At 52.5% G+C, this 27,913-nt stretch overlaps 2 protein-coding genes across 6 annotated transcripts in view; one reads left to right on the top strand and one right to left on the bottom strand.

Annotated features, from left to right (window-relative positions):
• Window positions 1–212: 212 nt before the first annotated feature.
• TMEM53 (transmembrane protein 53) lies at window positions 213–15,553 on the bottom strand. Of its 4 annotated transcripts, none has more exons than XM_056815251.1 (4): window positions 15,329–15,553; window positions 14,799–14,909; window positions 4,755–4,876; window positions 213–938 (listed from the first exon to the last, which is right to left on the bottom strand). In XM_056815251.1, the coding sequence occupies exons 1-4, from the start codon at window positions 15,390–15,392 to the stop codon at window positions 285–287; spliced, it is 951 nt and encodes a 316-aa protein (XP_056671229.1). In that variant the 5' UTR covers window positions 15,393–15,553; the 3' UTR covers window positions 213–284. The 4 variants fall into 4 exon arrangements, with proteins under 4 accessions (XP_056671229.1, XP_056671231.1, XP_056671232.1 ...); XM_056815253.1 differs by lacking the exon at window positions 14,799–14,909 and adding an exon at window positions 6,437–6,530 and having other exon boundaries at window positions 15,329–15,551; XM_056815254.1 differs by lacking the exon at window positions 15,329–15,553 and adding an exon at window positions 6,437–6,530.
• Window positions 15,554–15,682: 129 nt separating this feature from the next.
• ARMH1 (armadillo like helical domain containing 1) overlaps window positions 15,683–27,913 on the top strand; it is a 56,133-nt gene continuing 43,902 nt past the window's right edge. The window contains exon 1 of one of the 2 annotated variants that reach the window (XM_056815248.1): window positions 15,683–15,821. The gene's annotated coding sequence lies outside the window, so the exon portion shown is untranslated. The other variant, XM_056815249.1, reaches the window with a different exon arrangement.

The following is a 27,913-nucleotide window of genomic DNA, read 5'->3' as shown; positions in this document are numbered from 1 at the left end:
GTCTGGCCCATAGCCTGACTGGAAGACCACCGAAATCACTGTTCGTCCCTAGATCCACCCCCAGGAAGTGCCCAGGAAAGGGAGGTCGGGCAAGAGGGAGCTGCGCCTTTGGGTGCGCCACTCCCCAGCCTCAGGCTGGCAGCCCTGGAAGGGGAAGGGAGGCTAAGGAAGGTGGCGCAGAGGTCCCAGGCCAGAGACGGAGCAGCCCAGGCTGGAGGGGAAGCCAACTTTTATTTCTGGGGGGCAGGGGGCACTGATGGAGGCAGGCCAGGGGCTGAGCCCTCTCAGCTGTGCACACAATTGTACAGGAAGGAGAGGCAGAGGCTGGTGTAGTAGGTGGGGTAGTCCCGCATGTGGCTGACGTGGGCCGAGGCGGTGAAGTCCACGGCCCGTACCAGCACCTGCTGCTCCAGCCGGGCCACCACCATGTGCTCGATGTCGCTGGCCCGGATGATCCGGTCAGCTTTGGAGTAGAGGTAGAGCTCCGGCCAGCGCGACGCCTGCTTCATGAGCGCGTCGTAGTAGTTGACGTGGAAGAGGGCGGTGATGGGAGACAGCAGCAGCCGCATGATGACCACGGCCACGGCGAAGGTGAGGAGGAGGAAGATGCGCAAGGCGGGCCGCTTGTTCTCCAGGATGGCCGACAGGGCCCGCACGGCCCCCACCAAGTTACGGTTGCCGGGAGCGCTGTCAAAGATGGTGCCCACCACGCGCAGGTGGCTGAACTGGCGATGGGTGTGGATCAGCTCGATGACGTAGCGGTACAGCATGACCCCCGCGTTGCTGAACACGTGGAAGAGGAGAGGCTTCTTCTCGATCTCATAGTCGAAGAGCAGCTCCAGCAGCTTCTTGGCAGGGCTGCGCAGGGCCGGGATGCCGAAGGGCTCCGAGAAGAAGGCCAGCTGCCAGGGGGCGATATATCGGATCACGATGCATCCCTGGGGGCACAGAGACGGGTCAGCTCCCGAGGGAGGGAGGCCCCAGCCAAAATCGTCAGCCTGCCCACCGCCCCATGCTGGGCCTTGACAACTAGGCCCGGGGCTGAGGACTCGCTGCAGCCCACAGCAGCAGGACGGGCAGAGAGCAGGAGCAGTCAGTGGGCTGCACAACGTCCCAGAGAGAAGCAGGCCTGAACGTCCCGAGTCTACAGGTTCCAGGCACCAGCAGAGGCCACAGTTTGGTCTGGGATGGGGGGGGGGGGGGGCCTGCAGGTCAGCAGACCTGGGACACAAGGCCCAAGCGGGTCAGGGCTCTCGTGCCATCTGGCTCAATCTCTTCTAGCACATCCTGGCCAAAGTCCGGCCTCTCGGTGGGTGACCAGCTCCTTCCACCTGCCTCCCGGCTATCATCTTCCCCAGCTGGGGCCTTCCCACCCCCCTCCAAGCCTCCATGCCCTGCTGTCCTTTAACTGGCCCCTAGTTGCCTGCTGGGCTCTCCCTTTCCAAATGGAGTGGGGGTCCCCCTTCTCCCCTATCCCAACCTAGACCTGCAGCTGAGATCTGAACGGAGCTCCTCTTGCTGCCATCACACAGTGAGGGCTCCTCCAGAGCTAGCAGGCCACCAGGACCTCTGGATCTTTTACTGGGCAACTACTGGCCAGCCTTCACACGTGAAGGCTCATCTTTTGGGAAACTGAAGGGCAGAATTCTGTGCTGACCCTCAATAACTAATCCAGCCAGGAGGAAAGGGGGGGTGGAGATGAGACAAGGGAACAAGGGACTGTCCCTCACTGCCCAGGTTACATTCGGCACCAGAAAGTCTCCCCAATGTGTAGAAATGCAGGTGAGGCTTCAGGACAAAGCCAGCCTGGCTCCTGGGTGCCCAGCCTTGCCTGCCTAAAGGCTGGCACCCCATGGGGAAAGGGTGGTCTCCCCCAGCCTCTCCTAGAGGGCCCAGCTCCTTCCAGGGTCCCCAGTCTCACCCTCTTGTCTCTGTCTCAGACTTTCCCTCTCTCCCTTTCTCCTCTCTGTCTCCATCTCTCTCCTCCCCAATCCCACCTCTCCACGTCTCTGTCCTCTCCCTGCCTTTCTCTCCTGTCTCGGCCTCCTTCCTTTCTTCCTCTCCTCCCTATCACCATCTCTGTATCTCACGTCTCTCCTCCCCTTCCTTCCTCTCTTCCTCTCCCCCTTTCCCCGTCTCCTTCATTCCCTCCATCTTTCCCCCCTCCAGCCTAGGAGCTTTTTGCCTTTCCGTGAGACCCCAAGAAGCGGCTCCGCTTCGCTTGTCTCCTCCCCTCTGCACCCCCCGACCCTCCGTTCCTTCCAGTCAGAGACGTCGGGCCGAAGGAGTCTCCCCGCTGTCAGGCTGAGGTGCAGACCGCTGCCAGGGACGCCCGGAGGTCCCCAGCCCCAGCCTGGTGCGCTCCATGGAGAGGAGGGGAGCAGGGAGAGCCCAGGCCCCCACCACACACGGAAGCCGGGTCACAGCTCCCCCCTTCATCTCCATTCACCATGTGGGCCCTGGGGGTCCCGTCTCGTCCTGGCCACTCACACAAGACCAGCCCCGGATCAGAGGCCAGGGGGAGCCACTTCTCATTCGGTGCCTCGATTTCCCTCCCTCCAAAGCAGGAAAAGCTGGGATTCAAAGGCTGCCCTCCCCGGAGGGGGACCACGCGAGGACAGAGAAGGCCCTGCGGCCCCGCAGATCTCCAGCTCATCGGGGCCCACCTCCAGATGAGACAGCGCGAGGCGCCCCAGCCCGGAGGCGCGGCTCAGGCGGTCTTCCTAATCCTCGACTCGCCCCACACAACCAGCAGGCACTTCTTGGGCGCCTCCCGGGTGCCGGGCCCTTCCGACAGACAACCCGCAGAAGAGCCGAGGTCTCCGGAAGCTCCGTTCTGGGGGGGGGGGGGCACAGCACGTGCAAGGTGACGGGGAGGCAGGCCGAGCTTGGAAGGGGAGCACTGTGGGCGTGAGGGACTGATGGGCACCAAGAAGGCCGGGGCCGGGCCACAGACCAGAGCGGGTGGCAGAGGGGACCTGCACCCCTCTGGCCCCCACGAGACAGACAGAGAAGGGGAAGACGGAAGGCCAGAGGAGGCAGCAAGAGACAAAGATCTCGGGGTGCCGGGCTCAGAAGGCCTAAGATCCCCATCTCCTTTGACTTGTGAAGTGGCGGCGCCCTCTGCTCCCTAAAAGGGCAGGCTGGGATCTGAGAAGGCCGCTTTCCAGGGGGTACCTGAACCAAGAAAGGTCTAGCCAGTGAATGGCTCGCCGGGTTGACCTACCTAATGAGTGGAGAGCCTGACGGGTCTTTGACACCCAACAGGTGCTCAGGGGTGGTTACTCGATGGGTCTGGATCTGACTAGAATCAGAAGGAAAGGGGACAGATCAGTCCACCTCTGGCCTGAGGGGCAGAGTAGAGGCCCCCAGGCCAGGGCCTGATGGAAAGAAAGTCTTCTTCCCCGCAAGGCAGAAGCAGACAACCCGAGCGTGAATGAGCCTGGGCCTGCTGTGCTGAGGAAGGGGACCCCAGGGCCCCAGCCTGTCTAGGTGAGGTCACCCCCGCACGTCCCCGGGCTGCAGGGAAGGCTCCGGAGCCTACGTGCAAGAAGCGGTGTGGGGACTGGGGAAGGGGCTCCCCGCTCCGTCTTTGGGCCCCTTAAAAAAACACCTTCCAGAAAATTTCCAATCTTGTCTCAGCAGAGCGCAGAGAAAAAGGGCTTTGTTCGCCCTCTGCCCAAGACAAAGGAGGAATCAGAGAAGAGAGCCCAGGACTAAAGATCAGAAGTGCAGAGGCCTGGCCTGGCCCCGTCACTGATGGGCAAGCCTCCTGCCCTCTCTGAGGCTACTTCCTCCTCCCCACAGGATGAAGACCTTGGAGAAAGGCCTAGGGCGAGGTTAAGAGGCAGCTCAGCCAGGGCTTGGAAGAGAGAAAGCAGAGGGAGGGAGAAGAAGCCAGGAGGCCCCGGAGAACAGCTGAGGGCCAAGCAGCTCATGCTGGGGGACTCCCTGCCTCCGGAGGCTGAGAAGGCCCACGGAGGATGCTCCGGGCACACTGGCTCTGAGCCTTTCCAAGGGGTAGCAAAGCCCTGCATCCTGGCACATACGACCCATTCAAAGCAGCCAGCCTTGGGCACAGGGCAGGCAGGGCAGAAAGCAGGGCCGGCCTTCTCCGCAGAGAGAGAATGATGGATCTTCTGCTCCTGAGCACCAGTCAGGCCTCCCTAGTGGCCCCAGGCTTGTCTTTTTTGGTTTATTTGTTTTTTCTAAAACCCTCACTTTTCCTCTTAGAATCAGTGTTGTGTATTGGTTGTCTAAGGGCCAGGCAATGGGGGTGAAGTGACTTGCCCAAGGTCACATAGCTAGGAAGTGTCTGAGGTCAGATCTGAACCCAGGACCTCCCATCTCCAGGCCTGGCTCTCCATCCACCTTGCTGCCCCCCACGTCTGTCTTTAAGAAAGGGATAAGACTGGCCCAGCCTCCAACCTCAGTCGCCCTCCAGCACCCTTTGGCCTGGCACTTGACACTCGCCAACACTCCAGCTGCGGCCTCCTCTCCTCCCTTTCGCCTCCAGCCAGCTCGCCTCTCGGGCATTTCCCTGACGAGTCTTGGAGCCCTGCCCGCCTCTCGGTGGACAAGCCTCCTCTACCACCTCCTGCCACTGAAGTGGAAGCTCTCTCTCCCAAGGCGGGGCCTGGCCTTTCACTGTTCTCGTACCCAGCAGGCACCTGGCCAGGGCTTGGGCGGCACTTGGGAAGCTCCCGGGGGTGGCCTGGCTGGAGCCTGAGGGCCCACCGAGGCCACTCACTCACCCTGTTGTAGTAGATGCTGCTGTACTTGGACAGGTTTTTGTCTGTGCAGCCTCCCCAGCCCAGCAGAATCACCACCGGCTGCTCGGTCCCTTTCTCTCTCCTCTCGATATCCGTGCTTGTTTCTGAAACACAATCCAGGTCACACTGCGCCAAGCGTCCCCTCCAGGACGGCCCTTCCTGTGGGGTGGGGCCCTGCCCTCTGCCCTCAGGGCCCCTCTTCCCCCTGCCCGACCCCCTCCACAGCGCACAAGAACCTTCGTCAGGACGACAAATGGGCCTAAAGCGGGGCAGGGCCTGCCAGGCTTCCCGGCTAGCCCAGAAGCCTAAGCCCAAGATTGGCCAAGGAGGCGGAGGAAAGGCAAGCGCCGCTGCCCCTCGGACAGCCCCCGAAGAGATGAAGAGATCGGCCGGGCCACTGTGTCCGTGCCTGCCCCCCAGCCCTCCTCTCTGGCCCCGACATCACACCAGCAGCGCCCTCCGACAGCGCCTCCTCCTCCTCCCTCCAGCCCCAGCCGCACGCCCTGGCCAGTCCCACTGCCGGTGCGTCATCAGACACGGATGAAGCACCCGCCCCGTGCCAGGCATGGCGCCGCTAAGCCCCGGAGATGCAAAAGGAGGCCAAAGAGAGTCCGGCCCTCAGGAAAAAGCCATGCCAACACGCACCTACGGAGGATAAACAGAGGGCAGCGGGCGGCTCGTGGACGGAGCACCTGCTCCTGGCCTCACAGCTGGCCTCAGACACGCCCTAGCCGGGTGACCCTGGCCAAGTCACTTCACCCCCATCGCCTAGGCCTTAGCGCTCTTCTGCCCCGGAACTCTAGAGACGCTAAGACAGACAGGAAAGGCAAGAGATCCAGGCCACGGAGGCGGGCACAGGCAGTACAGTTTACTGAGAAGGGGGCCGCTTCGGTGGCTGCATGGAAGATGGGGGAGCCCCGAGGCCCATCCGCAAAGCCGCACCCCCAGCCCATCCCATCCGGCCCCGGGCACCCTCTGCCCCGACTTCTTAAACTCCGCCTCACTCGATTCAGCCAACACGGCAGAAAGACCAAAATGAGTGGGAGCTCCCAGGCCGCCCAAAGGCATTTCACAGAGGACACGGCCGATGACGGGCCTGGGACCAGGCTTGAAGGGACGCTGGAGGGAGAGCAGGAGGGAGAGCAGGCGGGAGGCCAGGCCAGGCGGGGAGTCCCAAAGAGAGCCGGGGGGGGGGGTCAGTCTGTTGGGGCGCACGAAGGGCCCTTCTCCAATGGGGCGCCTGCGGGTCTCCCCTGGGGCCCTGGAACTAGTTTTGCCGTCCTCGGGCCAGCCTGGCAGGCCTCGGGTGAGAGCTGGATTAGAGCCTCTGAGTTCTCTCCCATCTCTGACCTGATCACGGCGTGACGCTCCTACATGAAAGCCTTGTGCCTGCCTAGAAGACAGTCCTCCCTGCCTGAGAGGGGCCGGGCGCCCGCGGCACCACAAGAGGCCCGACTCCCCCGTGGGCTCTCCTGAAGAGGGCCAGGGGAGTCTTGAAGCAGCCAGCCAGGGCGCCAAGCCCCAACGGGGCAGGCATCCCCACGGGCCGTCCCCTGGCTCCGCGGGGCCCTTCCCCTGGGGCCCGCCCTCTCCCCTCGCCTGGCTCCTGCCTGGGTCCTCCGGGCTCGTATCGCTTTCACAGGGCATCGACTCTGGGCCCTTACCCATCCTGGCTGGCCGCCTCTGCATGGTGTCTACTTTAGCTCTGCTCCCTTTAAGGTGGGTGCCCAGAACCGATCACAATCCTCCAGGTGAGGTCTGGTGAGGGCAGAGGACAGAGAGGGACGGTCACCTCCCCCCTCCCTGTCTCTCTAAGCTCCGCCTCTTTGCAGGGAGAGGCGAGACCCTCCGGGCCAGGAACGGAGCCCACCCCGCCCCCAGGGTCACTCAGGACCCTCACCAGCCGGTGCTGCCCAAGAGCCGAGAAGGGCCCTCCCTCCCTCCCGCACCCTGGTGGCTCCCGGGACAGGCCAAGGACAAAGAGAGGCCGCCCCCTCCCGCTTCTGATGGAGATTTATGGGGCCTGGGCTGCAGGTTCTGTAAGGGAGAGTCACTGTATCAGTGACTGACCCTGACCGCGGAGGCCAGCACTCTCGGGTAGAATTAGTGGCACCCCGAAGTCTGGGGACAAGGGAGCGGCTCCGCCTCCCGTGAGCCCCGGCTGTCCGGCAGACCTCGGTCCGTCCCTGCCCGTCAGCCTCTCCACTGAGTTTCTGGCCAGGCTGGGCAGGTGCTCAGGCCGCCGGCGTGCCCACTCTACAGAGGAGAAGGCTGAGCCCGAGACAGGAAGGGAGTCGGCCCCTAAAGGGGAGGCCTTTGGTTCTGTGGCCAGCCCTGTCTCCGTGCCTGCTTGGAGCAGGGCAGGGAGGGGAAGGGACTTCTCTAGGGCCACCCCATCCGCTGGCGCCCATCAGAGTGAAGCTCTGAACCCAGCCGGCCTTCCTACCCCCAGGAGCACCTCTAAGGCTCTCGCTCACGGCGCGGATCCCCCTGAACAATTCATGGTGCTAAGAGAAGAGGGATGGATCTAAAGCCACTACCACCGCCTCTCTCACCCCGCCCTCTCTACACGACAGTCACAAAGAGGAAACCAAGTAGGCCGATCGCCCTCCAAGTCAGGGAGGGTAGCCGGCATCAGGCTGAGCCCTGCTTCGTCCTGGGCCCCTCACGCTGGGACACAGGGCCACCCAGACGGAAGGCCTGTGGCCCTGCCCGTGGCTCTGGGCCCTCCTCAGCACGCCCCGACCCGTGCGCAGAGTTTGGGGTGTCCCATCCCCTTTCTCCCTCCTTCCATCGGCCCCCAAACAGGCTCGGCTCAGGCCGGACTGAGACAAGCTTGTGCCCATTCTCTCTCTGGCGGTGGCCACCCGCCGCCGTCTCTCCTCAGGCCCTGCTTCCATCCGTCGGGCTTCCCTCCCCTTCACTCTGCTGTGGTCCCTCTCAAAGGTCCCCCGCGACCCCCAAAACTCCAAGGCCCTTCTTCCATTCCTGTTTCCACAGCTTTGGGCTCGTTACTGCTCCCTGCTGGCTCCATTTCCTCACCAACAAGCCTTTATTAAGTATATCTGCACTCTGTGCAAGATCCTGGCACCCGGAGACCAAAATGGTAGCCTGTGCCCTTCAGCAGCTGGCATTCCACCCTCGGCCTCAAGGTCCCCAGCTACAAATGGGGAGAAGGGGCCTCGAGGATCTCCAGGACCCCTTCCTTGCCCGCTCCCCATCCTCTTTCTGAGCCTTCCCCCTCCTGTCCCACAGCTTCCACGAGAGCCTAATCCCTGCCGAAGGATCTGTTTCCTAAAGGCAACAATGGGCTCGGCTGTCTTAAGCAGAGAAAGGATTTGAAAGGTCACCGAGAACCTCCCAAGACTGGTCCAACCAGATCCCTCCCCTCCCCACCCCCACTGGGGCACAGGTGCTATTTCCATCGCTGCTGCCTATTGAGGGGAAGCCATTCAGAGCAGAAAGGGTATCTGGGAAGGGAACGGCTGGCTTCAAAGGAAGTGCCTGACAATGGGGCTTCTATTTCTGGCCAGGACTAAAATACAAGTATGCCACCCCTGGCCAGGGCCAAAGTGCACCAGGCAAAGGCAAGGAGGAATGCGCTTTCCAGGTGTCTTACAAATCAAATCAAAGGGGCTTCAAATGTGAAAGGAAAAAGGAAGAAGAGCACTGCCAAGGGGGATACACCAAGGCAGATTCCACAGAGAGGGACAAGAGCGGAAAAAAGATGAGCGGCAAAGAGGCTCCACACTCTGAGGAGACAAAGTCCCAGGCGGGGCTGGAATCACAGGGTTTGAGGGTCGGCAGGGACCCCCATGGCTTCGAGCCACGTGGTCCTCCTGCCTCCACTGGAAGGCCTCCTCCCGGGGCGGGCACGGCACTCTCCTGGTGAGCAGGCTATTCCTACTGGCCTTTCGCTTTCCTGATCTCTCCTCGTCGTGACAGCCCTCCACAAGAGATAGCCCTCTCCCATCTCCCTGCCCTGGGCCAGGGCATCTCTTCTCCAGGATCGGCATGCCCAGACCTCAAGGGACACGGATTCCAGGCCCTCCTGGAAAGCTCCTTTGAGCTTTGTTTGAGCCCCATTACTCAGCTGACTCACTGAACTTCTAGCCTGCCAAAAAAATAAGCCAAACTCTTTTTCAGACCATTTTCCTTTTTTTAGTCTTACCTTCTGCCATAAAATCAATACTAAGTATTAGTTCCAAGGCAGAAGAGCAGAAAAGGCTAGGCAATGGGGTTTAAGTGACTTATCCAAAGCCACACAGGACCCAGGGCCTCCCATCTCCAGGCCTGGCCCTCTGCTCTGACCAACTATTTTCCCAACAGACCTCCCCCATGCTGTCCTTGGATAGTGCATTGTTTTTTCTATACAACTGTAAGATGGTGCATTTACTCCCACAGGATTCCCTCTTATTAAATTAGCTCAGTGGGATCTCTAGCCTCTGAGAATCCTTGGTGTGTGGACTCTACCCCCAGCTTTGTATCAGCTGCAAATCTGATACTTGCACGCTTTGGTTGTTTTGGTCTCTCACCAAATTACTGATAAGAACATAAAAAGGCACCGATCCCGGGACGCCCCTGCCAGGCTGACATTGAACCATGACACGGCCAGGTTGGAATCCACAGAATCTCCTCTCTCACAAGGGCGGGCCCTGAAACCTTTGTCAAGCATTTTGCTCCACTCTAGGTAAATCATTATCTCCGTAGTGCCGACCTATCAGTAGGTCAGCCTGTCACGAAGGGTCTGGAGGAAACTGGCCTGGCTCCGGGGGTCCCTGCTTCCTTTCAGAGTCCCTCATCACCTCTCACTTGTTCTACAATCTCCCAGGAATCAAAGCCAAGCTCACTCTCCTGCAGGGAACTGGCAGAGACCACCCTCTTCCCTTTCTTTGAAAGCCAGCGCAGGGAAAAGAGAGGGAGCTAGGTGATTCAGTGGATAGAAAGCCAGGCCTGCAGTTGGGAAGACCTGAATTCTAATCTGGCCTCAGACACTTCCTAGCTGTGTGACCCTGGGCAAGTCACTTAAACCCCATTACCTAACCCATACCACTCTTCTGCCTTGGAACCAAACTTAGTATTGACTTGAAGACCAAAAGAAAGGTAGAAAAGAAAAAAAGAAAAAGCAAGCCAGGATGTCTGTCCTTCCCTCGGGTAGTACTCCTCCCCCACTTTCCCCATCTTCCCCTTACTGAAGTTAGAGCCACCATCTGGGGGTTGGCCCCCAAAAGGCATCATTCGCCTGGGCCACAGGGCCTGGCCTCAAACAGGGAAGCTCAGGGCTCTCCTCTGCTTATTTGGGTATCCACTCCTTCTAAGTGTTTTTTGTTCCGTCCTTCCCAATCCGAAAGTCATTCCTTCTTCTTAGCAGAGAAAAGAGAAGCCAACTATGACCTGGGCAGCTCAGTCTTCCCTCCTGTCACTCCCAGAGAAGGTCCGTCCTCTTCCCTCCTTTGTGGTTCTCATGGTTTCTCTGGCCTGCCCTAACCCTCTATAGATCCAACATGCAGCCAAATGGTATCAATCAAGTTCTCCCTTCCCATCCCTCCTTCTCTTTGCTCACTCTGGCCATTTTTCTGGTGTGGCCCTCACTGCCTCACACGTGGACTAGTGTCACAGACTCTGGGATGGCTTCCCTGCTTCCACTCTCGTCACTCCTTTCCATCTTCTCCATGGTTGCTAAAGGCATTTTCTTAAAAGCCTATGTGACCATGGAACTCCCCTGGCTCCCTAGTGCCACCAAGGCCAAATACCAGCTCCTCTGTGGGCTTTGTTGTTTTTTTTTTAAACCTTACCTTCCATCTTAGAATCAATACTGGGTATTGGTTCCAAGATAGAAGAGCAGTAAGGGCTAGGCAATGGAGGTGAAGTGACTTGCCCAGGGTCACACAGCTAGGAAGTAACTGAAACCAGATTTGAACCTAGGACCTCCCATCTCTGGGCCTGGCTCTCCATCCACTGAGCCACCCAGCTGCTGTGCTCAGTTGGGTTTTTAAACCCCTTTGTGGCTTTGCTGCAACTGAGCTTTCTAGTTTATGACACACGTTATACATACTGTTTAGTCCAGTCAGATTGGCCTTCTCACTTCTCTCTAGCGGCTCTAAGCCTTTGCCCCACGCTTGGGATGTCTTTTCTCCTTATTTCTGCCTCTCAGAATCCCTCATTTCCTTCATGGTTCAACGTAAGTGACACTGTCTACATAAAGCCCTTCCACCTCCAGCTGCTCATGCTTCCCTCTCCCTCCCGGTGACTTCTGTCTGAAAGGGCAGGATCTAGACTGGGGAGAGCGTTAGGGGGATGCATCGTCCGAGGAAGGGAACCAACATTATTAGGCTCCTACCCTGTACCAGTCATTGTGCTAAGCGCTTTACAATGACCTCATTTAACCCTCACAACAACCCTGGGATGCGGGTGGTGTTATTATCCCCATTTTGCAGATGCGAGAGATCCTCTGAGAGATGAGGAAAAAAGCCCTGGTGAAGGGTCTAAGCAGGGGTCTGAACCCAGAGTGACCCAGAAGTAGTCAAACCAGCAGGAAGAGGATGTCAAGAGTGTGCAGGGCCACATGGGAGGAGGGGAGGAGACAGGGCTTAGGCACAAGGAAGTCACAGGAGAAGGTAGAGAAGAAGCACCAAGTCCTGGAAGCCACACTGGGGAGAAAGGAATGAATATTAACAGGGGGCGCTGGCTTTTTCTCAGAATTTGACAGGGAACTAGAGGATGGAGACTCCCTTCCTGGCCCCTACTCCCAGGGTGGGGCTCACTTGTTCAGCCTTGGACCAGCCTGATCCCCAGGCCCAAAACATCCATTCTCCCTGCATCTACCACAAGTGCTGCCCCTTTAGAGGGGTCATCTATGATGTAGATGTAGAGCTGTGGGGCTCTTAGAGGTTATCTAGTCTAACCCTCTCATTTCAGAGGGTTGCCCAGAGGCAGGATTGGAAGCTAAGCCCCTAGAGGACAGCAGAACTGAGAGCCAGGCCTAGAGACAGAAGATCCTGGGTTCAAATCTGGCCTGAACCACTTTCCTAGCTGTGTGACCCTGGGCAAATCACTTAACCCAAATTACCTAGCCCTTGCCACTCCACTCTTCTGCCTTGAAAACACACACAGTAATAATTCTAAGATGGAAAATAAGGGTTTAAAAAAGAAGAAGAAACTAAACCTCAGACTTCAGAGCCAACCCCGTATCCCCTGCACCATGTACCAGGGGTCTGTCTTCCCCAAGGCCACCAGTGAGGAGGAGACAGGGCTGTTTCTCAGTAGGGCATTTGGCTTTATTATCCCTATTTTCAAATCAGGGGAAAAGGTAGACTGAGGAAATTATAATGATCTTAAATCCAATTCTTGGGCCCATTTGGATTACCACCTCCTGGGTGTTACATAACCAGCTCAGGCCTCACCTTCCTCATTTGCAAAATGGAGATAAAGCGTATGAAGTCCCTACCGACTAAAACAATGACCCTATGATCAGGGTGCTGACAGAGGCTCAGAGCACTTCCTCTCTGAGCCTTTTGTTTCTGGTTTCTGACCTCATTGCACACAGAAACTGATCTCTCTCAAGTTACTAAACATCTTTTAAAAATAAATAAAAACCCTTACGTTCCATCTTATTGATTCCAGGCAGAAGAGCAGTAAGGGCTAGGCAATGGGGGTTACGTGACTTGCTTATGGTCACACAGCTAGGAAATGTCTGAGGCCACATTGGAACCCAAGACATCCTATCTCCAGACTGGCTCTTGATCCACTGAGTCACCTAGCTGCCCCCAATCATCTCTTTATTGCTAATCCAATGTCCTTTTCTCAATTCTCCTTCACCCAACCTCCCTGCAGGCCTTAGCACTATTGATCACCCTCCTCTCCTCCTGAGTGCCCTCTCCTGGCTAGATTTTCATGATACTGCTTTCTCTCCTAATCCTCTCCCACCTACCTACCCTCTCCTCAGTCTCCTTTGCTAGCTCATCATCCCAGCCCCCTTTTACACTGGGCCCCCCACCAAGACTCTCTCCTAGGCCACCTTCCCTCCTCCCTCTTCATTCTCTCTCTTGGTGATCTCACCAGCTCCCACAAATTGAACTATTAACTCTATGTCAATGATTCTCTCTATATATATATAACCAGATCTATATAACCAGCTCCAAGTCTCCATGTCTCCCCACATCAATTCAAACGAGATACTGTCTTCAACTCAACATATCCAAAACTGAAATTGTCTTTCCCCTCAAATCCTCCCCTTTTCCAAGCCTCCCTGTTTCTCTCAAAGGTACCTCAAGGTACCTCCATCATTTCAGCCTCCCAGCTTCATAACCACCTGGCCAATCCATCACCAAATCTTGCCTTTTCTACCTCACAACAATTCTTGCATTCCAGTCCTTGCCTCACACACACACACACACACACAGCCACCCCACCCCACCCCATCACCTCTCACCTGCATTACACAAATGACCTCCTCAACTGGCCTCTCTGCCTAAAGTCTGACTGGATCCAAGCCATCCCCCACACTGCTGCCAAAATAATTTTCCTAACCACATCATTCATGCATCCAATCAACGCCAGTGGGCTAGCTCCCTATCCACTAGAAAAAGTTGTAGCAACTCCCATTTAGCTTTTAAAAAACCCTTCATGGCCTGCCTCCAACCTACCTTTCCAGCTTCACTGGACTTTACTCTTCCCCTTCCACACCCCTTCCACCCTCTGGGATCAGGTCACTCTAGCCTTGCCTCTGTTTCTCACACACACAGCACTCCATCTCCAGTTCTCCATGTCCCCTCTGCCTGGAATGCCATCCCTCCTCTTTCCACAAAGACATCATCCCTCTTCTACATGAAGTTTTCCCTGATTCCCTTCCCTCCCAAGCCATACCACCTATATAGCATATATTTGCTACATATGAATTTTGTTGATAACTTATCTATGTCATGGTTGCCCTCTCCTTAGAAGATGAGCTCCTAGCAGGCACAGGTGAGGACTGTGTCCTTATCTTTGTATCTCCAATAGCTAGCAGGATAGGCACTTCAATATTGCTGCCTGAACTAATTGGATTCATAAGTAATTGGGGGGGGGGTCCTAGGAGGAATGACTTTAAAGTCAATTACTCTGTTCTGGACCCTTCCTGTATGGTTCTTCACTCCTCTAACTTAAGAAGCTAGGAATCCCACCCCTGTCCAGAATCACTCAATCAGAAGTGAGAGATGAATAGCTTGTCCAATCTGAAGATGACCCAAAGCTAGGAGAAATGGCTGACACTCTGGATGACAAAGTCAAGACCCAAAAAGAGTAATAGACTAGAAATTATGTTCTGACTTTATTAAGAGATTGAATAGGAATAGCAAGTCAAAACGGTTTCAGAAAAAATACAACCACACCCTGAAAGGCTGGATGGTGGAGACTAATATCTCCTAAACCAGACATCTGGGGGTCAGGACTCCTGAGGTCCTTTCCAATTCTGAGATCCTGTGTTCAGCTTCCTCATCCCTCAATCTTAATACGGTTTACACTTTCTCCCTCAGAGGAGAGTTGCTATATCCGTCAAGGTCCTGGTGCCCCAGAGAGGAGGGCAGCTTTGGAACCAGACTCTAAGGATAAGAAAACTTCCAAAGCCACCAGGCTCCCAGGAATGACCTCACACTTACTGGGCTAGCATCAGTAAAATAATCAAGCTGATCAAGACTGCATTGGGGGCCCCAAAAATCTGTCCTACCCACAACAGTCTTGGGCTGGAGTCAGGCAGTCAGTCAGGAGACCTTAAAAGAAAGTCTGTCCCAAGTTGCCCCTCAGTCTGGTGGGGTAGGCAGAACCACTGGATTGGACAGCAGAGAACCTGGGATGTAATCCCACCTGTCACTCACTCCCTATGTGACTTTGGAAAAGTCTCTTCCCTGCTCTGTGCCTCAGATTCTTCATCAGTGAAATCAAGTGGGAGAGGGGAGCATTAGAAAACCTCTGAGAACCCTTCCAGCTTTAAATGTTAGAGGTGGGGTCAGGGGGCTTATCAGACATGATAATGTTAGAGTGCAGTCTTACTTCTGATCTTCCCTGTTTCAAGGCATTGTGTCACTGGCTGTTCTGGCCCTCCCCTGTGGGGTTCCCACGCTCCAAGTCTGACCAGGAAACTGTAAAGCAGGTATCCTAGCTCTAGGCAAGAAGGGGAAGGGGAGATGGGGTGTGGAGCTCAGCTGGGCCCTTTCCTCTTGCCTATGGGGTCAAGAGATGCAGGGAGACCTTGCAAGGTGCATGGGGAGGGGTTGTATGGGGAGAGGCTCCAAAAGCATATGGGGGGAGTCCCTGCACAGGGACCCTGGGTGTATGGGGGAACCCCAGGGATATGAGGGAGCCCTTGCACAAAAACCCATGGGTGCATGGCGGAGCCCAAGCAAGTAGCCCCATGGATGTGTATGGGGAGATCTCTGGGGGTGTACGGGGGAGCCCCTAAAGTGTATTGAGGATCACTTGCATAGGGACTCATAGGTATATGGGGGAGCCCCCGGGATGTGTGAGGGAGCCCCTGGAAGAACCCTCGCCCCCACCCCGCTCTCCCAGCCCCAGCCCCATACCCAGACAGCGCAGGTGGGGTGGATCCGGGATCTGAATGGTCACGTCCAAGTCAGCGGAGCCCATTGCGGGTGGCTAGGCCCTTCCCAAGTTCCTTCCCGGGTTCCCTCCCAGGAACCCTCCCTCCCTCCCGGGCCTGAGTCCCCTGTGCCCGGGACTGGGTCGGGGCTCCGAGCACGCTGGGACCCGCCCTTTCCGGTTCTTCGCCCCGCCTCTCACACAGAACAGGAAGTCCTTCCTCTATACCAGAATTGCCCAATCAGAGACCAGGATCGCACTGTGACCTGCCCGTCCTCATGGCAACGGCGCCGCTCCGCCCCGCTCTGGGCTGTCCGCATTCGCAGCCATAGCAACTGCGCTCACTCTCGCTGCCTGACGTCACTCTCTCCCGCCCCACAGACCCAGAGAGCGCCGCCATTGGCTACTGTCTGGCAGCAAGACCACGGATTGGTGGGGCGGTGTGTCCATCGGAAGGCTTCTTCTCGGATGCGTGAGGTAAGCAGAGCTCCGGGGCTCCGTGGGGCTGCAGGGGTAACCTCAGTCTAGTCAATCCGCTCTCTGAGGCTCCCAGGCTAGGGGAAACTGGAGGAGGCTAGAGGGAGTAGAGCAGGAAGCAAATGGAACCTCCCCGTCCTCTCTAGCCCGTTGTATAGAACAGGAAACTGAGGCTCAGTCCTGGGGCTGAGCCCAAACCCCTCTTCTGACTGAGGGAGCCTCAATCCGACAGCAGAAGAACTTAAAATTGAAAAGCAGCAGCGTCAAAAAGTCAGCCAAGTAGGATTAAGCACCTACTAGATGCCAAGCTCTATACTAAGCGCCAGGGATACAAGAAGACTCAAAAGACAACTCCTGCCCTCAGAGAGCTTACAATCCATTGGGGGGACAAAGTGCAAACAACTTTGTACAAGCAAACCTTGTACAGGATAAATTGGAATTAATCACAAAAAGAAGACACTAAAATTAAGAGGAACAAGGGAAGAAGATCGTTGTAGAAGGTGAAAGTTTAGCGGGGACTTGAAGGAAACCAAGAAGCAGAGAGGAGGGAAAGCAGGCCAGGCAGGAGGCACAGGCAATGACTATGCCAGGAAGCAGGAAATGAAGTACAATACAGCACCCCTCGCCCATCTTTCCAGTCTCCTTACACCAAAAACCCTCCTCTCCCATCATGCATATTCTTTGATCCTTTGGCACTGGCCTCTTTGCTGTTCCAAATACAAAATGTTCCAGCTCTCTGTCAGGGAATATTCTCAGGCTGAAATCCTCCCTCCTTCTTCACTTCTGTCTCCTGGCATCTCTCAAGACCCAGCTAAAATCCTTCTCCAAGATAGTTCCTCCCCTCTGTTAGTTAGTTATTTGTCCTGGCTAGGGCATAGCTGTACATGTTTGTTCATTGTCTCCCCCACTAGACTGTGAGCTCCTTGAGGGCAGGGACTGTCTTTGGCCTCTCTTTGTGTCCCCAGAACTTATGGCACTTAGTAGTATTGACTGACTGACTGACTGACTCATGGGTGAGGAACACAAGAAGGCTGACCTGTCTAGACTAACAAGAGACTGAATGATGAGCCCAGAAAGGCACCTGGAAGTCAAGCAGTAAAAGACTTTAAACATCAACAGAGGAATTTGGATTTTAATGGCAAAACACTTGGAGTTTACAGAGCAGAGCAGGGACAGACCTGGGCTTTAGGAACACTAGTTTGATGGGACAGAGCCAAAATGGGGGAGAAGGTACAGAGAACTGTCTGATCTCTACCAAATTACCCTTCAAACCGCTTTGATATAATGCCTTAAAGCAAATTCTCGAGTGGCAGAACCTACAAAAAACTGGGGAGGAATACTAGTTTGGCGTCTGGGTAAAGGATGGCAAGAAGGGAGAGAGCCCCACAGAGTCATTAGTGGGTCCAGCTTCCATCCTAGCCCTCATAGCCATTATCAAAGAAAGTAAAATCTGTGAAGGAGCCAACCATGCCCACCAGCTGCCATGGAAAGGGCAGTCGAGCCATGAACTCTGAGGGAGAGACAAGAAGCAGCCTATGCAGACAAATCAGCTCACCAGCACCACCCTGAGCACCATTTCCCCTCAGAACCTGATGGAGAAAGCCCAGGACCCTGAACCCAAGAGCCTTGGCAATAGTTGGGCTTCTAGCCCAGTGCTTGCAGCCATCACCCTTTGGTGATACAGCCTCGCAAGCGTTCCTGCAGGAGCCTAAAGACCCAGAAAGGAAAGTTCTGGCCACCCAAGTCCTAGGCCCTGCCAAATGACTCAGCTTCAGAAACCAATATCATTTTATCAGTGGACATGACGCTAAAGAGGCTTGGCTGCTACACCCCAAGGATCATGGGCCCTTTTCCATTGGATATGCAGCTGAAACCTTCCCAAGGGGATGTTGCCTCCATTAGCCTGGAAGGGGGAGGGAAGGGACTATCTTTTCTATTTGTATCACTGCTTCATTCAGCCCTGGGGGAAACCTCTGGGGCATCTGACAGGTGATCCTGTGAAACCTCCTGGCACAGTTCCATAGCCATCCAGATTCTGCTTGGATGCTGGATTTCAAGATATCCATGGCTTGGTAGCTCCAGATCCTCTTCTTTATCTTTCCCTTTCCAACAATAGCTTTGCTCTTGTTTGCTCCCCATCTTGGCTAGCAGCCTGGGCTTCTTCACCATCTCAGCTATCTTTTTTATTAAAACTCTTACCTTCTGCCTTAGAATATATACTATGTCTTGGTTCCAAGGCAGAAGTGCAGTAAGGGCTGGACAATTGGGGTGAAGTGACTTGCCCAGGGTCACACAGCTAGGAAGATCTGAAGTCAAATTTGAACCCAGGGCCTCCCATTTCTAGGCCTAGCTCTCTATCCACTGAGCCACCCAACTGCCCCCTATTTATTTATTTTTTAAAATTCTCACCTTCCATCTTAGAATCAATACTGTGTATTGGTTCCAAGGCAGAAGAGCGATAAAGGCTAGGCAATGGGGGTTAAGTGACTTGCCCAGGGTCACACAACTAAAAAGAGTCTGAGGTCACATTTGAACCCAGACCTCCATCTCTGGGCCTGACCCTCAATCCACTGAGCCACCTAGCTATCCCCACCCATACCTCCTTTTTAGATCAGCGAGGATTTACCATGTGATCTCTAATCATAATAAACACGAAAACAATTCAGATAAAATGGCATCATGATGTCAAGATATCATATCTTGTGGCCAAAGGAAAAACTTGTTGCTTCTTCACAATCCCCCACAGAAGGTAGGCCCTGATTCCAACTATAGCCCAGCCCTTCCCTGATCAATCTAAGATGTTATAAATATTGGGGTGATGAACCACCCCTCAGATGACCAGGAGGATGCTTCTTTCTGACTCCCCAATCATTAGTGCTCTCCATCTCATGCACTGGTGAGAGGTCATGAATTGGCCACTGATGCTTTCGCCTAGCCTGGATCTAGTGGCAAAGCCTCCATGGCAAAGTCTGCCTCTCAAAGGTAGAGGTAATCCATAAATGCCTCCAACCCTGCAGAACATAAAATCTCACAGCTCAGGGAGAATCCCTCCTCCTCCAGTAGCAGCAGCCACCACTTTCTCTCCTGGATCACTGCCATTTTCTTTCCACCAAGCAATCTTTCTAAAAGCAGCTACCTCCAAAACATCCCCACACGTATGCTTCCTGAAATGAAGCAGAGACTCGGGTCCCAAAGTGTTCTGGGATCTTGGAGCACCAGCCCTCTGAGAAGACTGCTCACAGTTAAATCAGTCAGTTAGTTACCAAACATTCACTAAGGACCAGCTGTGCCAAGCACTGTGCTAAGTGCTGGAAAGACAAAGAAATGAATGAAGTTAAAAATCAATGAGTAAGAATCTATTGAGGGCAGCTAGATGGCTCAGTGGATGGAGAGCCGGATCCAGAGACAGAAAGTCCTGGGGTCAAATCCAGCCTCAGACACTTCCTAGCTGGTTGCTTTCTCTGTCAAGGCTTGGGAGGAGGTCTGGCAGCTAGGTGGCTCAGTGAATAGAGAATCAGGCCTGGGGATGGGAAGATCTGAGTTCAAATTTAACCTCAGACACTTCCTTCCTGTGTGGTCCTGGGCAAGTCATATAATCCCAATTGCCCTCCCTTATCACTCTTCCATCTTGAAACCTATACTTAGTATCTAAGTCAGAAGGTAAGGTTTTTTTTTTTAAAGAGAAGTTTTGAGGGGAAGTGTTGGTTGTTTGTAGTCATAGTAATAGCTTGACATGCCCAGCATATGTTGCCTCCCCTCCCTGTCCTCAAGAAGATTACATTCGAATGGATGAATGATTCCTGCCCACCTTGCTATTATCATCAAATCAGAGTGGTCCATGAGACTGTTCCAACTGCCCCAATCTGGATACAGTGGAAAGGGAAGAGATTGAAAGCAGAAAGATTAAGGATGCTGGAACAGATGAGAGATGACGAGATGAACTGGGGTGATTGCTGTGTGAATAGAGAGGAGACCTCTGCTAGAGATTTAGAAGGAGAAAATTTTGGAAATGGATTGGATATGTGGGATGAGTTGGATGCAAGGTTACCAGACTGGTTGACTGGGAAGATAGAGTTGATCTGGTTAGAAATAGGAAAGGATTTGGGTTTCACTTTTAGACATATTGAGTTTGGGACATCTACAGAAAGTCCTGTTGGAAATATCCACTAGCCAGTTGGTGATCAGAAGAGAAGTTGAGGCTGGAGTGATAGATCTGGAAGTCATGGTGTTAGATGAGAAGGCCAAGACAGACCCCCGGTGGGGATGCCTATATGGAGAACAGGCCAGCAAAGGAGATTGAGAAGGAGCAGCCTGAGGAATAGGAGATCAACAAACGGAGAGCAGTCTCACAAAAACACATAGAGAAGGGAGTTTCCATTACAAATTGCATAACTTTGGGTCAATCCCTTCTATTTTCCAGATCTCAGCTTTCTCTGAGCCTGTGACTATAGGACCCAAAAGGAGTCCTTCTATCCCCAAAGAGAATCATCTTAGTTAGAAGGCCAAAAATACACTCATTTGGGACAGATTTCAATTTCATGTGCTTGATTTTTTCAAATCAGCTTCTTTCCAGCGAGCCGATCGCAGTCACCTCCCAAAGAGGCCTTTGTTCTGGTTTCCTTCTCTCCAAGTCCTTCCAATGGAGCCATTGAAGCAGATTTTACTGCATACTCCATGTTGTGATCAGTTGCCTATAAATTAAACCCTGCTTTCCAGAAGCCATTTCCCATTACTGCTAATTTGTTTGTTTCTCATTTCCTCTGATCATTAGGGCCTCTGGTTGTGAGCACCAAATTGGAAATAATTTCTTTGACATTTCAAAAAAAGTGTTCTCGCCTTATTGAATGCCATTTGGCTGTGACGAAAGAGCGTTTCTGTTTACAGAGGAGCCGTTAGCTCCAGTCACAATGTCACTGACCATGCACGGTGCTGATTTTGTCCTTGGCGCCCAGTGATGACAGTGCTGCCGACAGCAGGGTTATTGCTTTCTCTCAGTCATAAAACACCTCCCAGTCCTTGCACCAGCCATCCAAGGTGTGCATTTTGCCTCCTGTGGGAACTAAGACCTCACAAGCTTTCCAACAGCCCTATCTGGATGAGATCATCTGGATTTCTTCTTAATGTGTTTGAGGATCACACAAAGCAAGGATTCCTGCCCCAGGCTAGAGAAACTGTCAAGGACAATGCACCAAGGATGGTTGGGGTCTACCTCACTTTATAAAACACCAACTGTGATGGGCCACCCCCAGACACTAGGAGCGCCATCACTTTTTTGGAAAGTAGACCAGCTAGGCAAAGAGAAGAGGCTGCATGGAGGAGGTGGGAGGTACCTTCACCCCACACACAAATACTTGAGTACTTTGGGGAAGGCCCAGCACCAAGGCTGGAGACCTCAATTAACAATGGAGAGTGCCTGCCCTCCCTCAGGAAATGGACTCTAGTGGAAGTTGTACCATGACTAAGGGCTAAGGAGTTCTGCAGAAGGATGGCCAAGGCACGTCGAGATGGAGGAACACTTGGGATGGGGCCCAAGATGGGAAAAGATTTCACAGAATCTCAAGGCCTTCAGAGACATCGAGTTCAAGCCTCATCTGAACAGGAATCTCTTCTAGATCACTCCCAACAAGGGCTCTCTGTTGGGTGATCTCCAATAAGGGGGTGCACCTATTGCTTCACCATAGCAACAAATAGAGATGGCGGCTGATTAGGGAAGGTCTGTTCCAGCCCTGAGAATTGGCAGGTGGAGATCTGGGAATAGCAAGTGGGTCAAAATTCCTCAGAGGAGAGGATAGAAAGGAGAGTTGTGTTGGGTAAGGTTAGGGGGGTGAGTTGGAGCCAGATTGCAGAAGGTTTTTAATTAAACTTAAGTACTTTGTATTTTCTCTGGAAGGTAATCGAGTCACTGAAAGTTGGGATTGAGTTTTTTAATAGAGCTGTGATTTGATAAGACCTTTGCCTTAGGAATATTGTTTTGGCGGCTTTGGAAAGAGGGTTGGATTTGGAATCAGTCAACAAGCATTAATTATATGCTAAGTTCTGGAGGTGCAAAGTAATTTAATATAATAAATAATAACAATAAGAGCCAGCATTTATATAACACTTTAAAGTTTCCAAAGTACATTATATTATTTTATTTTAATCTAATATCAACCCTGGGAAGTAGGTCCTATTATTAGCCCCATTTTCCTGATAAGGAAATTGAGTCACACAGGTTAACTGACTTTTCCAAAGGTCGCAATCTAGTAACTTGTCAGAGGCCTGATTTGAACTGTATCTACTGCATTACCTAATTGTTCTAAAGAGAGGCAAAAACAGTCCCTGACTTCAAGAAGCTCACATTCTAGTGGGGGAAGACTATTTGCAAACAGCTTGTACAGATAAAATATAATGTAAAGGGAAGGCAATATCTAAGGGAAGTCACTAACAGTGGGAGGGACCAAGAAATTGATCCTGCAAAAAATGAGATCTGAACTAAATCTTTTTTTTCCCCACTAAAACCCTTACCTACTGTCTTGGAGTCACTACTGTGTATTGGCTCCAAGGCAGAAGAGTGGTAAGGGCTAGGCCATGGGGGTCAAGTGACTTGCCCAGGGTCACACAGCTGGGAAGTGTCTGAGGCCAGATTTGAACCTAGGACCTCCCATCTCTAGGCCTGACTCTCAATCCACTGAGCTACCCAGCTGCCCCCCTGAACTAAATCTTGAAGGAAACCAGAGAAGCTATGAGGCAGAGGTGAGGAGGGAGAGCATTCTAGGCATAAAGGATTTCCACTGCAAAAGCATGGAATTAGTCGATGCAGTGTCTTGTATAAGGAATAGCAAGGAGACTTATATCCCTGGATAGCAGAGTATGTGGAGGGCAATAAGGTGTAAGAAGACTGAAAAACTAAGAAGGGATCCTTGAAAACCCAAAGACTGAATAGAAACCAAAGACTATATTTACTAGGTCAATTTTATACAAAAATAATGTATCTTACTTTTTATTCCATTTTTCAGTATTTTGGGTTTTTTTGAGAAGCTAGAAACAAAACCAAAATACTGAAAAATGGAATAAAATGTAAGATATGTTATTTTTGTATAAAATTGACCTAGTAAATATATATCAAAGAGATAATTGAAGAATCATTAAGGGGCCAGCTGGGTGGTTCAGTGGATTGAAAACCAGGCCCAGAGATGGGAGGTCCTGGGTTCAAATATGACCTCAGACATTTCCTAGCTATGTGACCCTGGGTAAGTCACTTGACCCCCAATGCCTAGCCCTGACTGCTCTTCTGCCTTGGAACTAATACCTAGTATTGATTCTAAGATGGAAGGTGAGAGCTTAAAGAAAAAAAAGAATCATTTAAGATCCTTGAAAATAATGATTTAAAGAACATTATAGTTTAAGAAACCATAAATGAAAACTGCCTCAATCTATTAGAACCAGACAGTAATATAAAGATAGAACCTACCAATCTACTTTCCCACAAGAAGTCCCAGGAATGTCATAGGCAAAATCCAAAGCTCCCGTATGAAGGAGAAAATAGTATAAAAAGATTTTCAAGCATTTCTGATGAAAAAAAACCAGAACTGAGTAGAAACTACAATCATTTCCACGTAGGCTCCAAAGCTATATGATCCAAATTGCTCCCCTCCTTCTTCTCCCCCACTCCTGGAGCTGGCAAGTAATTCAGTATGGGTTATACATGTATTTCTTTTTAGTTTAATAGTAATGACTGGTCACCTGAAAAGAGCCATTTCAGCCAAGGGGGTGGGGGGGGATGGAAGCGCATCCTTTTAGTAGTTTGACACTGAAGGGGAGGGGTGATGGGGTGATGGCTTAAGAGAGTGGTGGGTTCATGTAAAGGATGTTTAAGGATAAGGCAAATCTGAGCACCTTTCAGGGTAGCAGAGGAGGAGCCAGTGGCATGCAAAAAGTTGAAATTTAGGGAGAGAAATTGAAAGTGTGGGCTGCTGGAGGAGACAGGAGAAGTATAGGCACAATTAACAGGCCTGGCATTGGCAAGGAGAAGAGCCTCCTCTGCCTGCGGGAGATGCCATCATACAGAGGTGGTCATCAGGAGAGGGATAAAGGAGAGAGAGACCTGCTAATCATCTACAGAGATGAAATCATTAGACCCATCGAATCTGATGAGATCACAGATAAAGAGGTGGGGGTGGAGAAAGGGACCAGGGAGGGAGACAGAGAAAGATGGAAGTCCATCCTGACGATGCCCACTCAAAGGAGGCAGGGCTTGGATGGCAAAGAAAAATAGCACTAGGGGGCAGCTAGGTGGCTCAGTGGATAGAGAGCCAGGCCCAGAGGTCCTGAGTTCAAATCTGACCTCAGATACTTCTCAGCTGTGTGACCCTGGGCAAGTCACTTAATCCCTATTGCCTAACCCTTACCATTCTTCTGCCTGGGAACCAATACACAGTATTGATTCTAAGGTAGAAGGTGAGGGTTTAAAAACAAAGAGTAACACTGGAATATTTTCCCCTTGAAACTAGAGCACACACTCCCACAAATACCGTGTCCATGGCGAGATGGAACATGCCTCAGAAGCATGAAGCTGTGGCCTCTCTGACAGTGCAGGGCGACAGATTGTTCTGGGAATGTTTTCCTGTTGTTCCCATTGGGCCAGCAGCCAGCTCGGTGATGCTTCTCTGCTCAAGGATTGATTCCTTGGTCTCGTGTCCTGGAGTTTTTCTCTGCTTCCAGCTTCTACTTGCCTCCTTCCCCGTGAGCGCTGTGGGGACTACCAGCTCTCCTTTATCTTCAGCTCTTTTACGGAGAGAGATTCCTCTCATTTTAAATTCGGAGATGGAGATCTGTTAGACTCTTAGCTATGGATGGCTTTCCTTTCCAGAAGGTCTTTTAAAACACAGAACAACTAGCCGTGTAAACTGAGACTGTAGACATTTCATCTGTCTTCACCTCTGTTGTATCTGGGGCTCAATCTCTCGAACAAGGGTCTGCGTTAGTATTAGAAATCTCACGAAACTCCTTTTAATTCCAGCAATTTCCCTATGTGAATCCTTTGCCCTCAAAGCTCACTTTGTGGAGGGAGACCTTTGCTTAAAGCTCCCGGCATCCTCCCAGGCCCCATGGTTTCCCCCCTGCCCCAAGATCCTCTGCAAACAAAGAATTAAGGCAAGAACAGAAGGGAGTCAAGTGACTTTGTTCCAAGTGTCTTCCTTTGTTGTGTCTAGTTGACTGGGAATGGGCTTTCCGGCTTTGAGATCCTCTCCACTGACAACCTTAGTTTGAGGACCTTTAGTGTGAGGAAATCTATACCTTCCTAAGGCATTGAACTCCATTTGGGAATAGGTCTGAGACTTACAAAAATTTCTCTTATGAAGCAATAAGCCCCCTTTTACCACTTTCCCCATGTCTCTTGGTTCCACCCTCCGAAGCCACTCAGAGCACGCCTGATCCTTCTTCCAGGTGACTGCTCTTCATATAAGGATTCTAGTTCTAGATTAGGAAATAGAGGTTACGGGACTTGCCCAGGGTCACACAGCGAGGCAGTGTCTGAATCTGGATTTGAACCCAGGATTTTCGATCTCTAGGCCTGACTCTCCATCTGCTGAGCCACCTCAATGCCCCCTCGACCAGTCTTAACGATCACCCTTTCCTTGAGTTGATCCTCGTGTGATTTGATCACCAGGCCCTTCATCATCCTCATAGTCATCTAACCCCTCTGGCTTATCATAGTTCTTCTCTCTGGGACCAAATGGAACTAGTCTAACCCTTCCACATGAAGGGAGAAGGGAGCAAACATTTATGAAGCACCTACTCTGTGTCAGGAACTGTGCTAAGTGCTTTACAAACATTATCTCATTTGATCCTCATAACTATGATCGTCATTTTCCTGCCAAGGAACCTGAGGCCCTCGGCCAACAGCTTGCCCTTCCTCAGGTTCCAGGATCAGAGTGGCCCTTGCCCAACCACTGAGAGCAGGCCAAAGGCTGAAAGGGCATTGGTTCTGTACTCTCATGGGTGTGAGCCCACAGATGTCCCCCTGATCCCCAGGTCACAGAATTCTCCAGTAGGTTAAACATTAAACTTGCCATGATCGGAAACCATAGACAGCCAGCATCACCTCCCTCCTGACCCCCTATTTCCATTCCTGACACCTCCTTTCTCCTGGAAAATTCCAAGTTCTCAGGCTTCACTCCCCCAACTCAGTCAGCTAGCTTTTACTAAGCACCTACTATGTGCCAAGTCCTGTGCTAAAGCCTGGTGTTACCAAGAAAGGCAAAAAAATAGTCCCCTCAAGGAGCTCACAGTCTGATGAGAAGAGAAAAGAAGCAAACAGCCCCAATAGGCCAGACAGGATAAATTGAAGACATTCTGCAGAGGGAAGGCACTAATGTTGAGAGGAAATGAGAAATGCCTCCTGGAGAAGCTGGGATTGTAGCTGAGACTTGAAGGAAGCTGGAAGGTGGGAGCGAAGGGGCAAGAGCCTTCCAGGCCTGGGGGGACAGCCAGAGAAAATGGCCAGTTGGGGAAATGAAGAGCCTGGAGTGAGGAACAGCCAGGAGGCCAGTGTCCCTGTGAGAGGCTGGGGGGCAAGGAAGGAGATAGAAAGGTAAAGGGTAAGGTCTGGGGTTTTGTTTTCATTTTTATTGATTTTTCTTATTAATAGAATTGGTTTCCAAGTATCTCAACCCCTCCCTCCCTTCCTTGCATCATAGAAGGCTTCATCCAGCAGATAGATATGTGTCGATAGATAACGTCTTCATGTTTCCGCTTTTTCAATTCATTCTCTAGAGGTGACACAAGTTATTCTTCAGTTATTAAGTCTGGATGTATACAATGTTCTCTTGGGTCTGCTCATTTCACTGGGGCCAGGTTACTGGGGGCTTTGAAAGCCAGAGAGAGTACTTTGTGTTGAATTCTGGCCATTGGCTAGCCAAGCCATGAAGATCACTGGAGCAAACTCAGAGAAGATTCAGGAGGGAAACAAAAGCTATGGTGCGACATGATACCCATTTATTAAGCACCTACTATGCGCCAGGCACTGTACTAAGCTTTGGGGGTACAAATACAATAAGGACAGTCTCTGCCCTCAAGGAGCTTACAAGCAGACTGGGGACAACATATAGAAGGAAGCTGAAGGAGTACAAGGCATAACGAAGGGGATGTTGGCATTGGAACCAAGCAAAGCAACTGGTGGCAGGTGAAGAGATGGCTGGCATTTGGGGCCTTCTATAAAGGAATGATTTTTTTGCTTTCCTCTCTGGCCCTCCAATGAGGGGAGTCCATACAGAAGTGACTGAGGGGACGGATGAGGTGGGAGTAGCAAAGCCACAGCCATCTGCAGGATGCTGTGTTTCCCTGGTGCTGGAGCATGATATAGAGTCGGGTGAAGTGGAGCCCAGGCGGAGGAGCTGGAGGCAAATTGGAGGGTCTGCGAGGCCTTCTCTAGAACAGCAAGAAGCTTTGTTCTCTTTGGCCTGGGGGGAAATAAAGAGAATTGTCCCAGTGCAGCAGAGCCAGCAGCATGAGGAAGTGCTGGCCCCTCTGGCCTCTGGCCCTGGCCACCCACCCCTAGAATCTGGAAGCTTGTTGATGAGCTGGAGAGAGCCCAGAGGAGGATGACCAAGGTGGGGTAGGGCCTCGAGCTTAGGTCGCTCACTTGGAGATCTGGTGAAGAAACATGTAAGGGGGTGCCGGGGCGCTGGCTATCCTGAGGAGGAGGGCTCAGCCTTGCTCTGCATCCCCCGGGCAGAACCAAGAACCCAAGGGAAGTTGCAGAGACAGACTAAGGCTAGGAACCTCCTAACAATTTGGATGGATGGCTTCATTCCGGCCGACTCCTCCCCACCAGCACGCAGCTGCAAAGAGCCTCTCAATATAGTTACTGTCATAAAAGCATCCCCTCCCCAGGCTGGCACCTTCAAGCAAGCCTTCTCCATGCATGCAAGCTCTTCTTCCATTTCAAGGACGAGTATCTGAGGCTGAGAAAAGTTAGTGACTTGCCCAGCTCATCCAAATAGTAAGTGCATGAGAGCTGGCTCAGAGCCGAGCCCTAGGTGCATGGGAGGTGGTCCAAGCCAGACTGGACGCCCCACTACCACCACCATGGGAAGTGTTCTTGTTCTGGC

Source organism: Monodelphis domestica, chromosome 2 (genome assembly GCF_027887165.1).
Source record: "Monodelphis domestica isolate mMonDom1 chromosome 2, mMonDom1.pri, whole genome shotgun sequence".
NCBI lineage: Eukaryota > Metazoa > Chordata > Mammalia > Didelphimorphia > Didelphidae > Monodelphis > Monodelphis domestica.
Note: the sequence above shows the minus strand (reverse complement) of the source record. Positions and strands in the feature narration are given on the sequence as shown.

Coding starts and splice junctions, on each gene's coding strand:
- TMEM53 (XM_056815251.1), bottom strand. CDS start 15,392: ATGGGCTCCGCTGACTTGGACGTGACCATTCAGATCCCGGATCCACCC. Junction 14,910..15,328: donor ACCCCACCTGCGCTGTCTGG/GTATGGGGCTGG, acceptor CTTCTTGCCTAG/AGCTAGGATACCTGCTTTAC. Junction 939..4,754: donor GCAGCATCTACTACAACAGG/GTGAGTGAGTGG, acceptor CTGTGCCCCCAG/GGATGCATCGTGATCCGATA.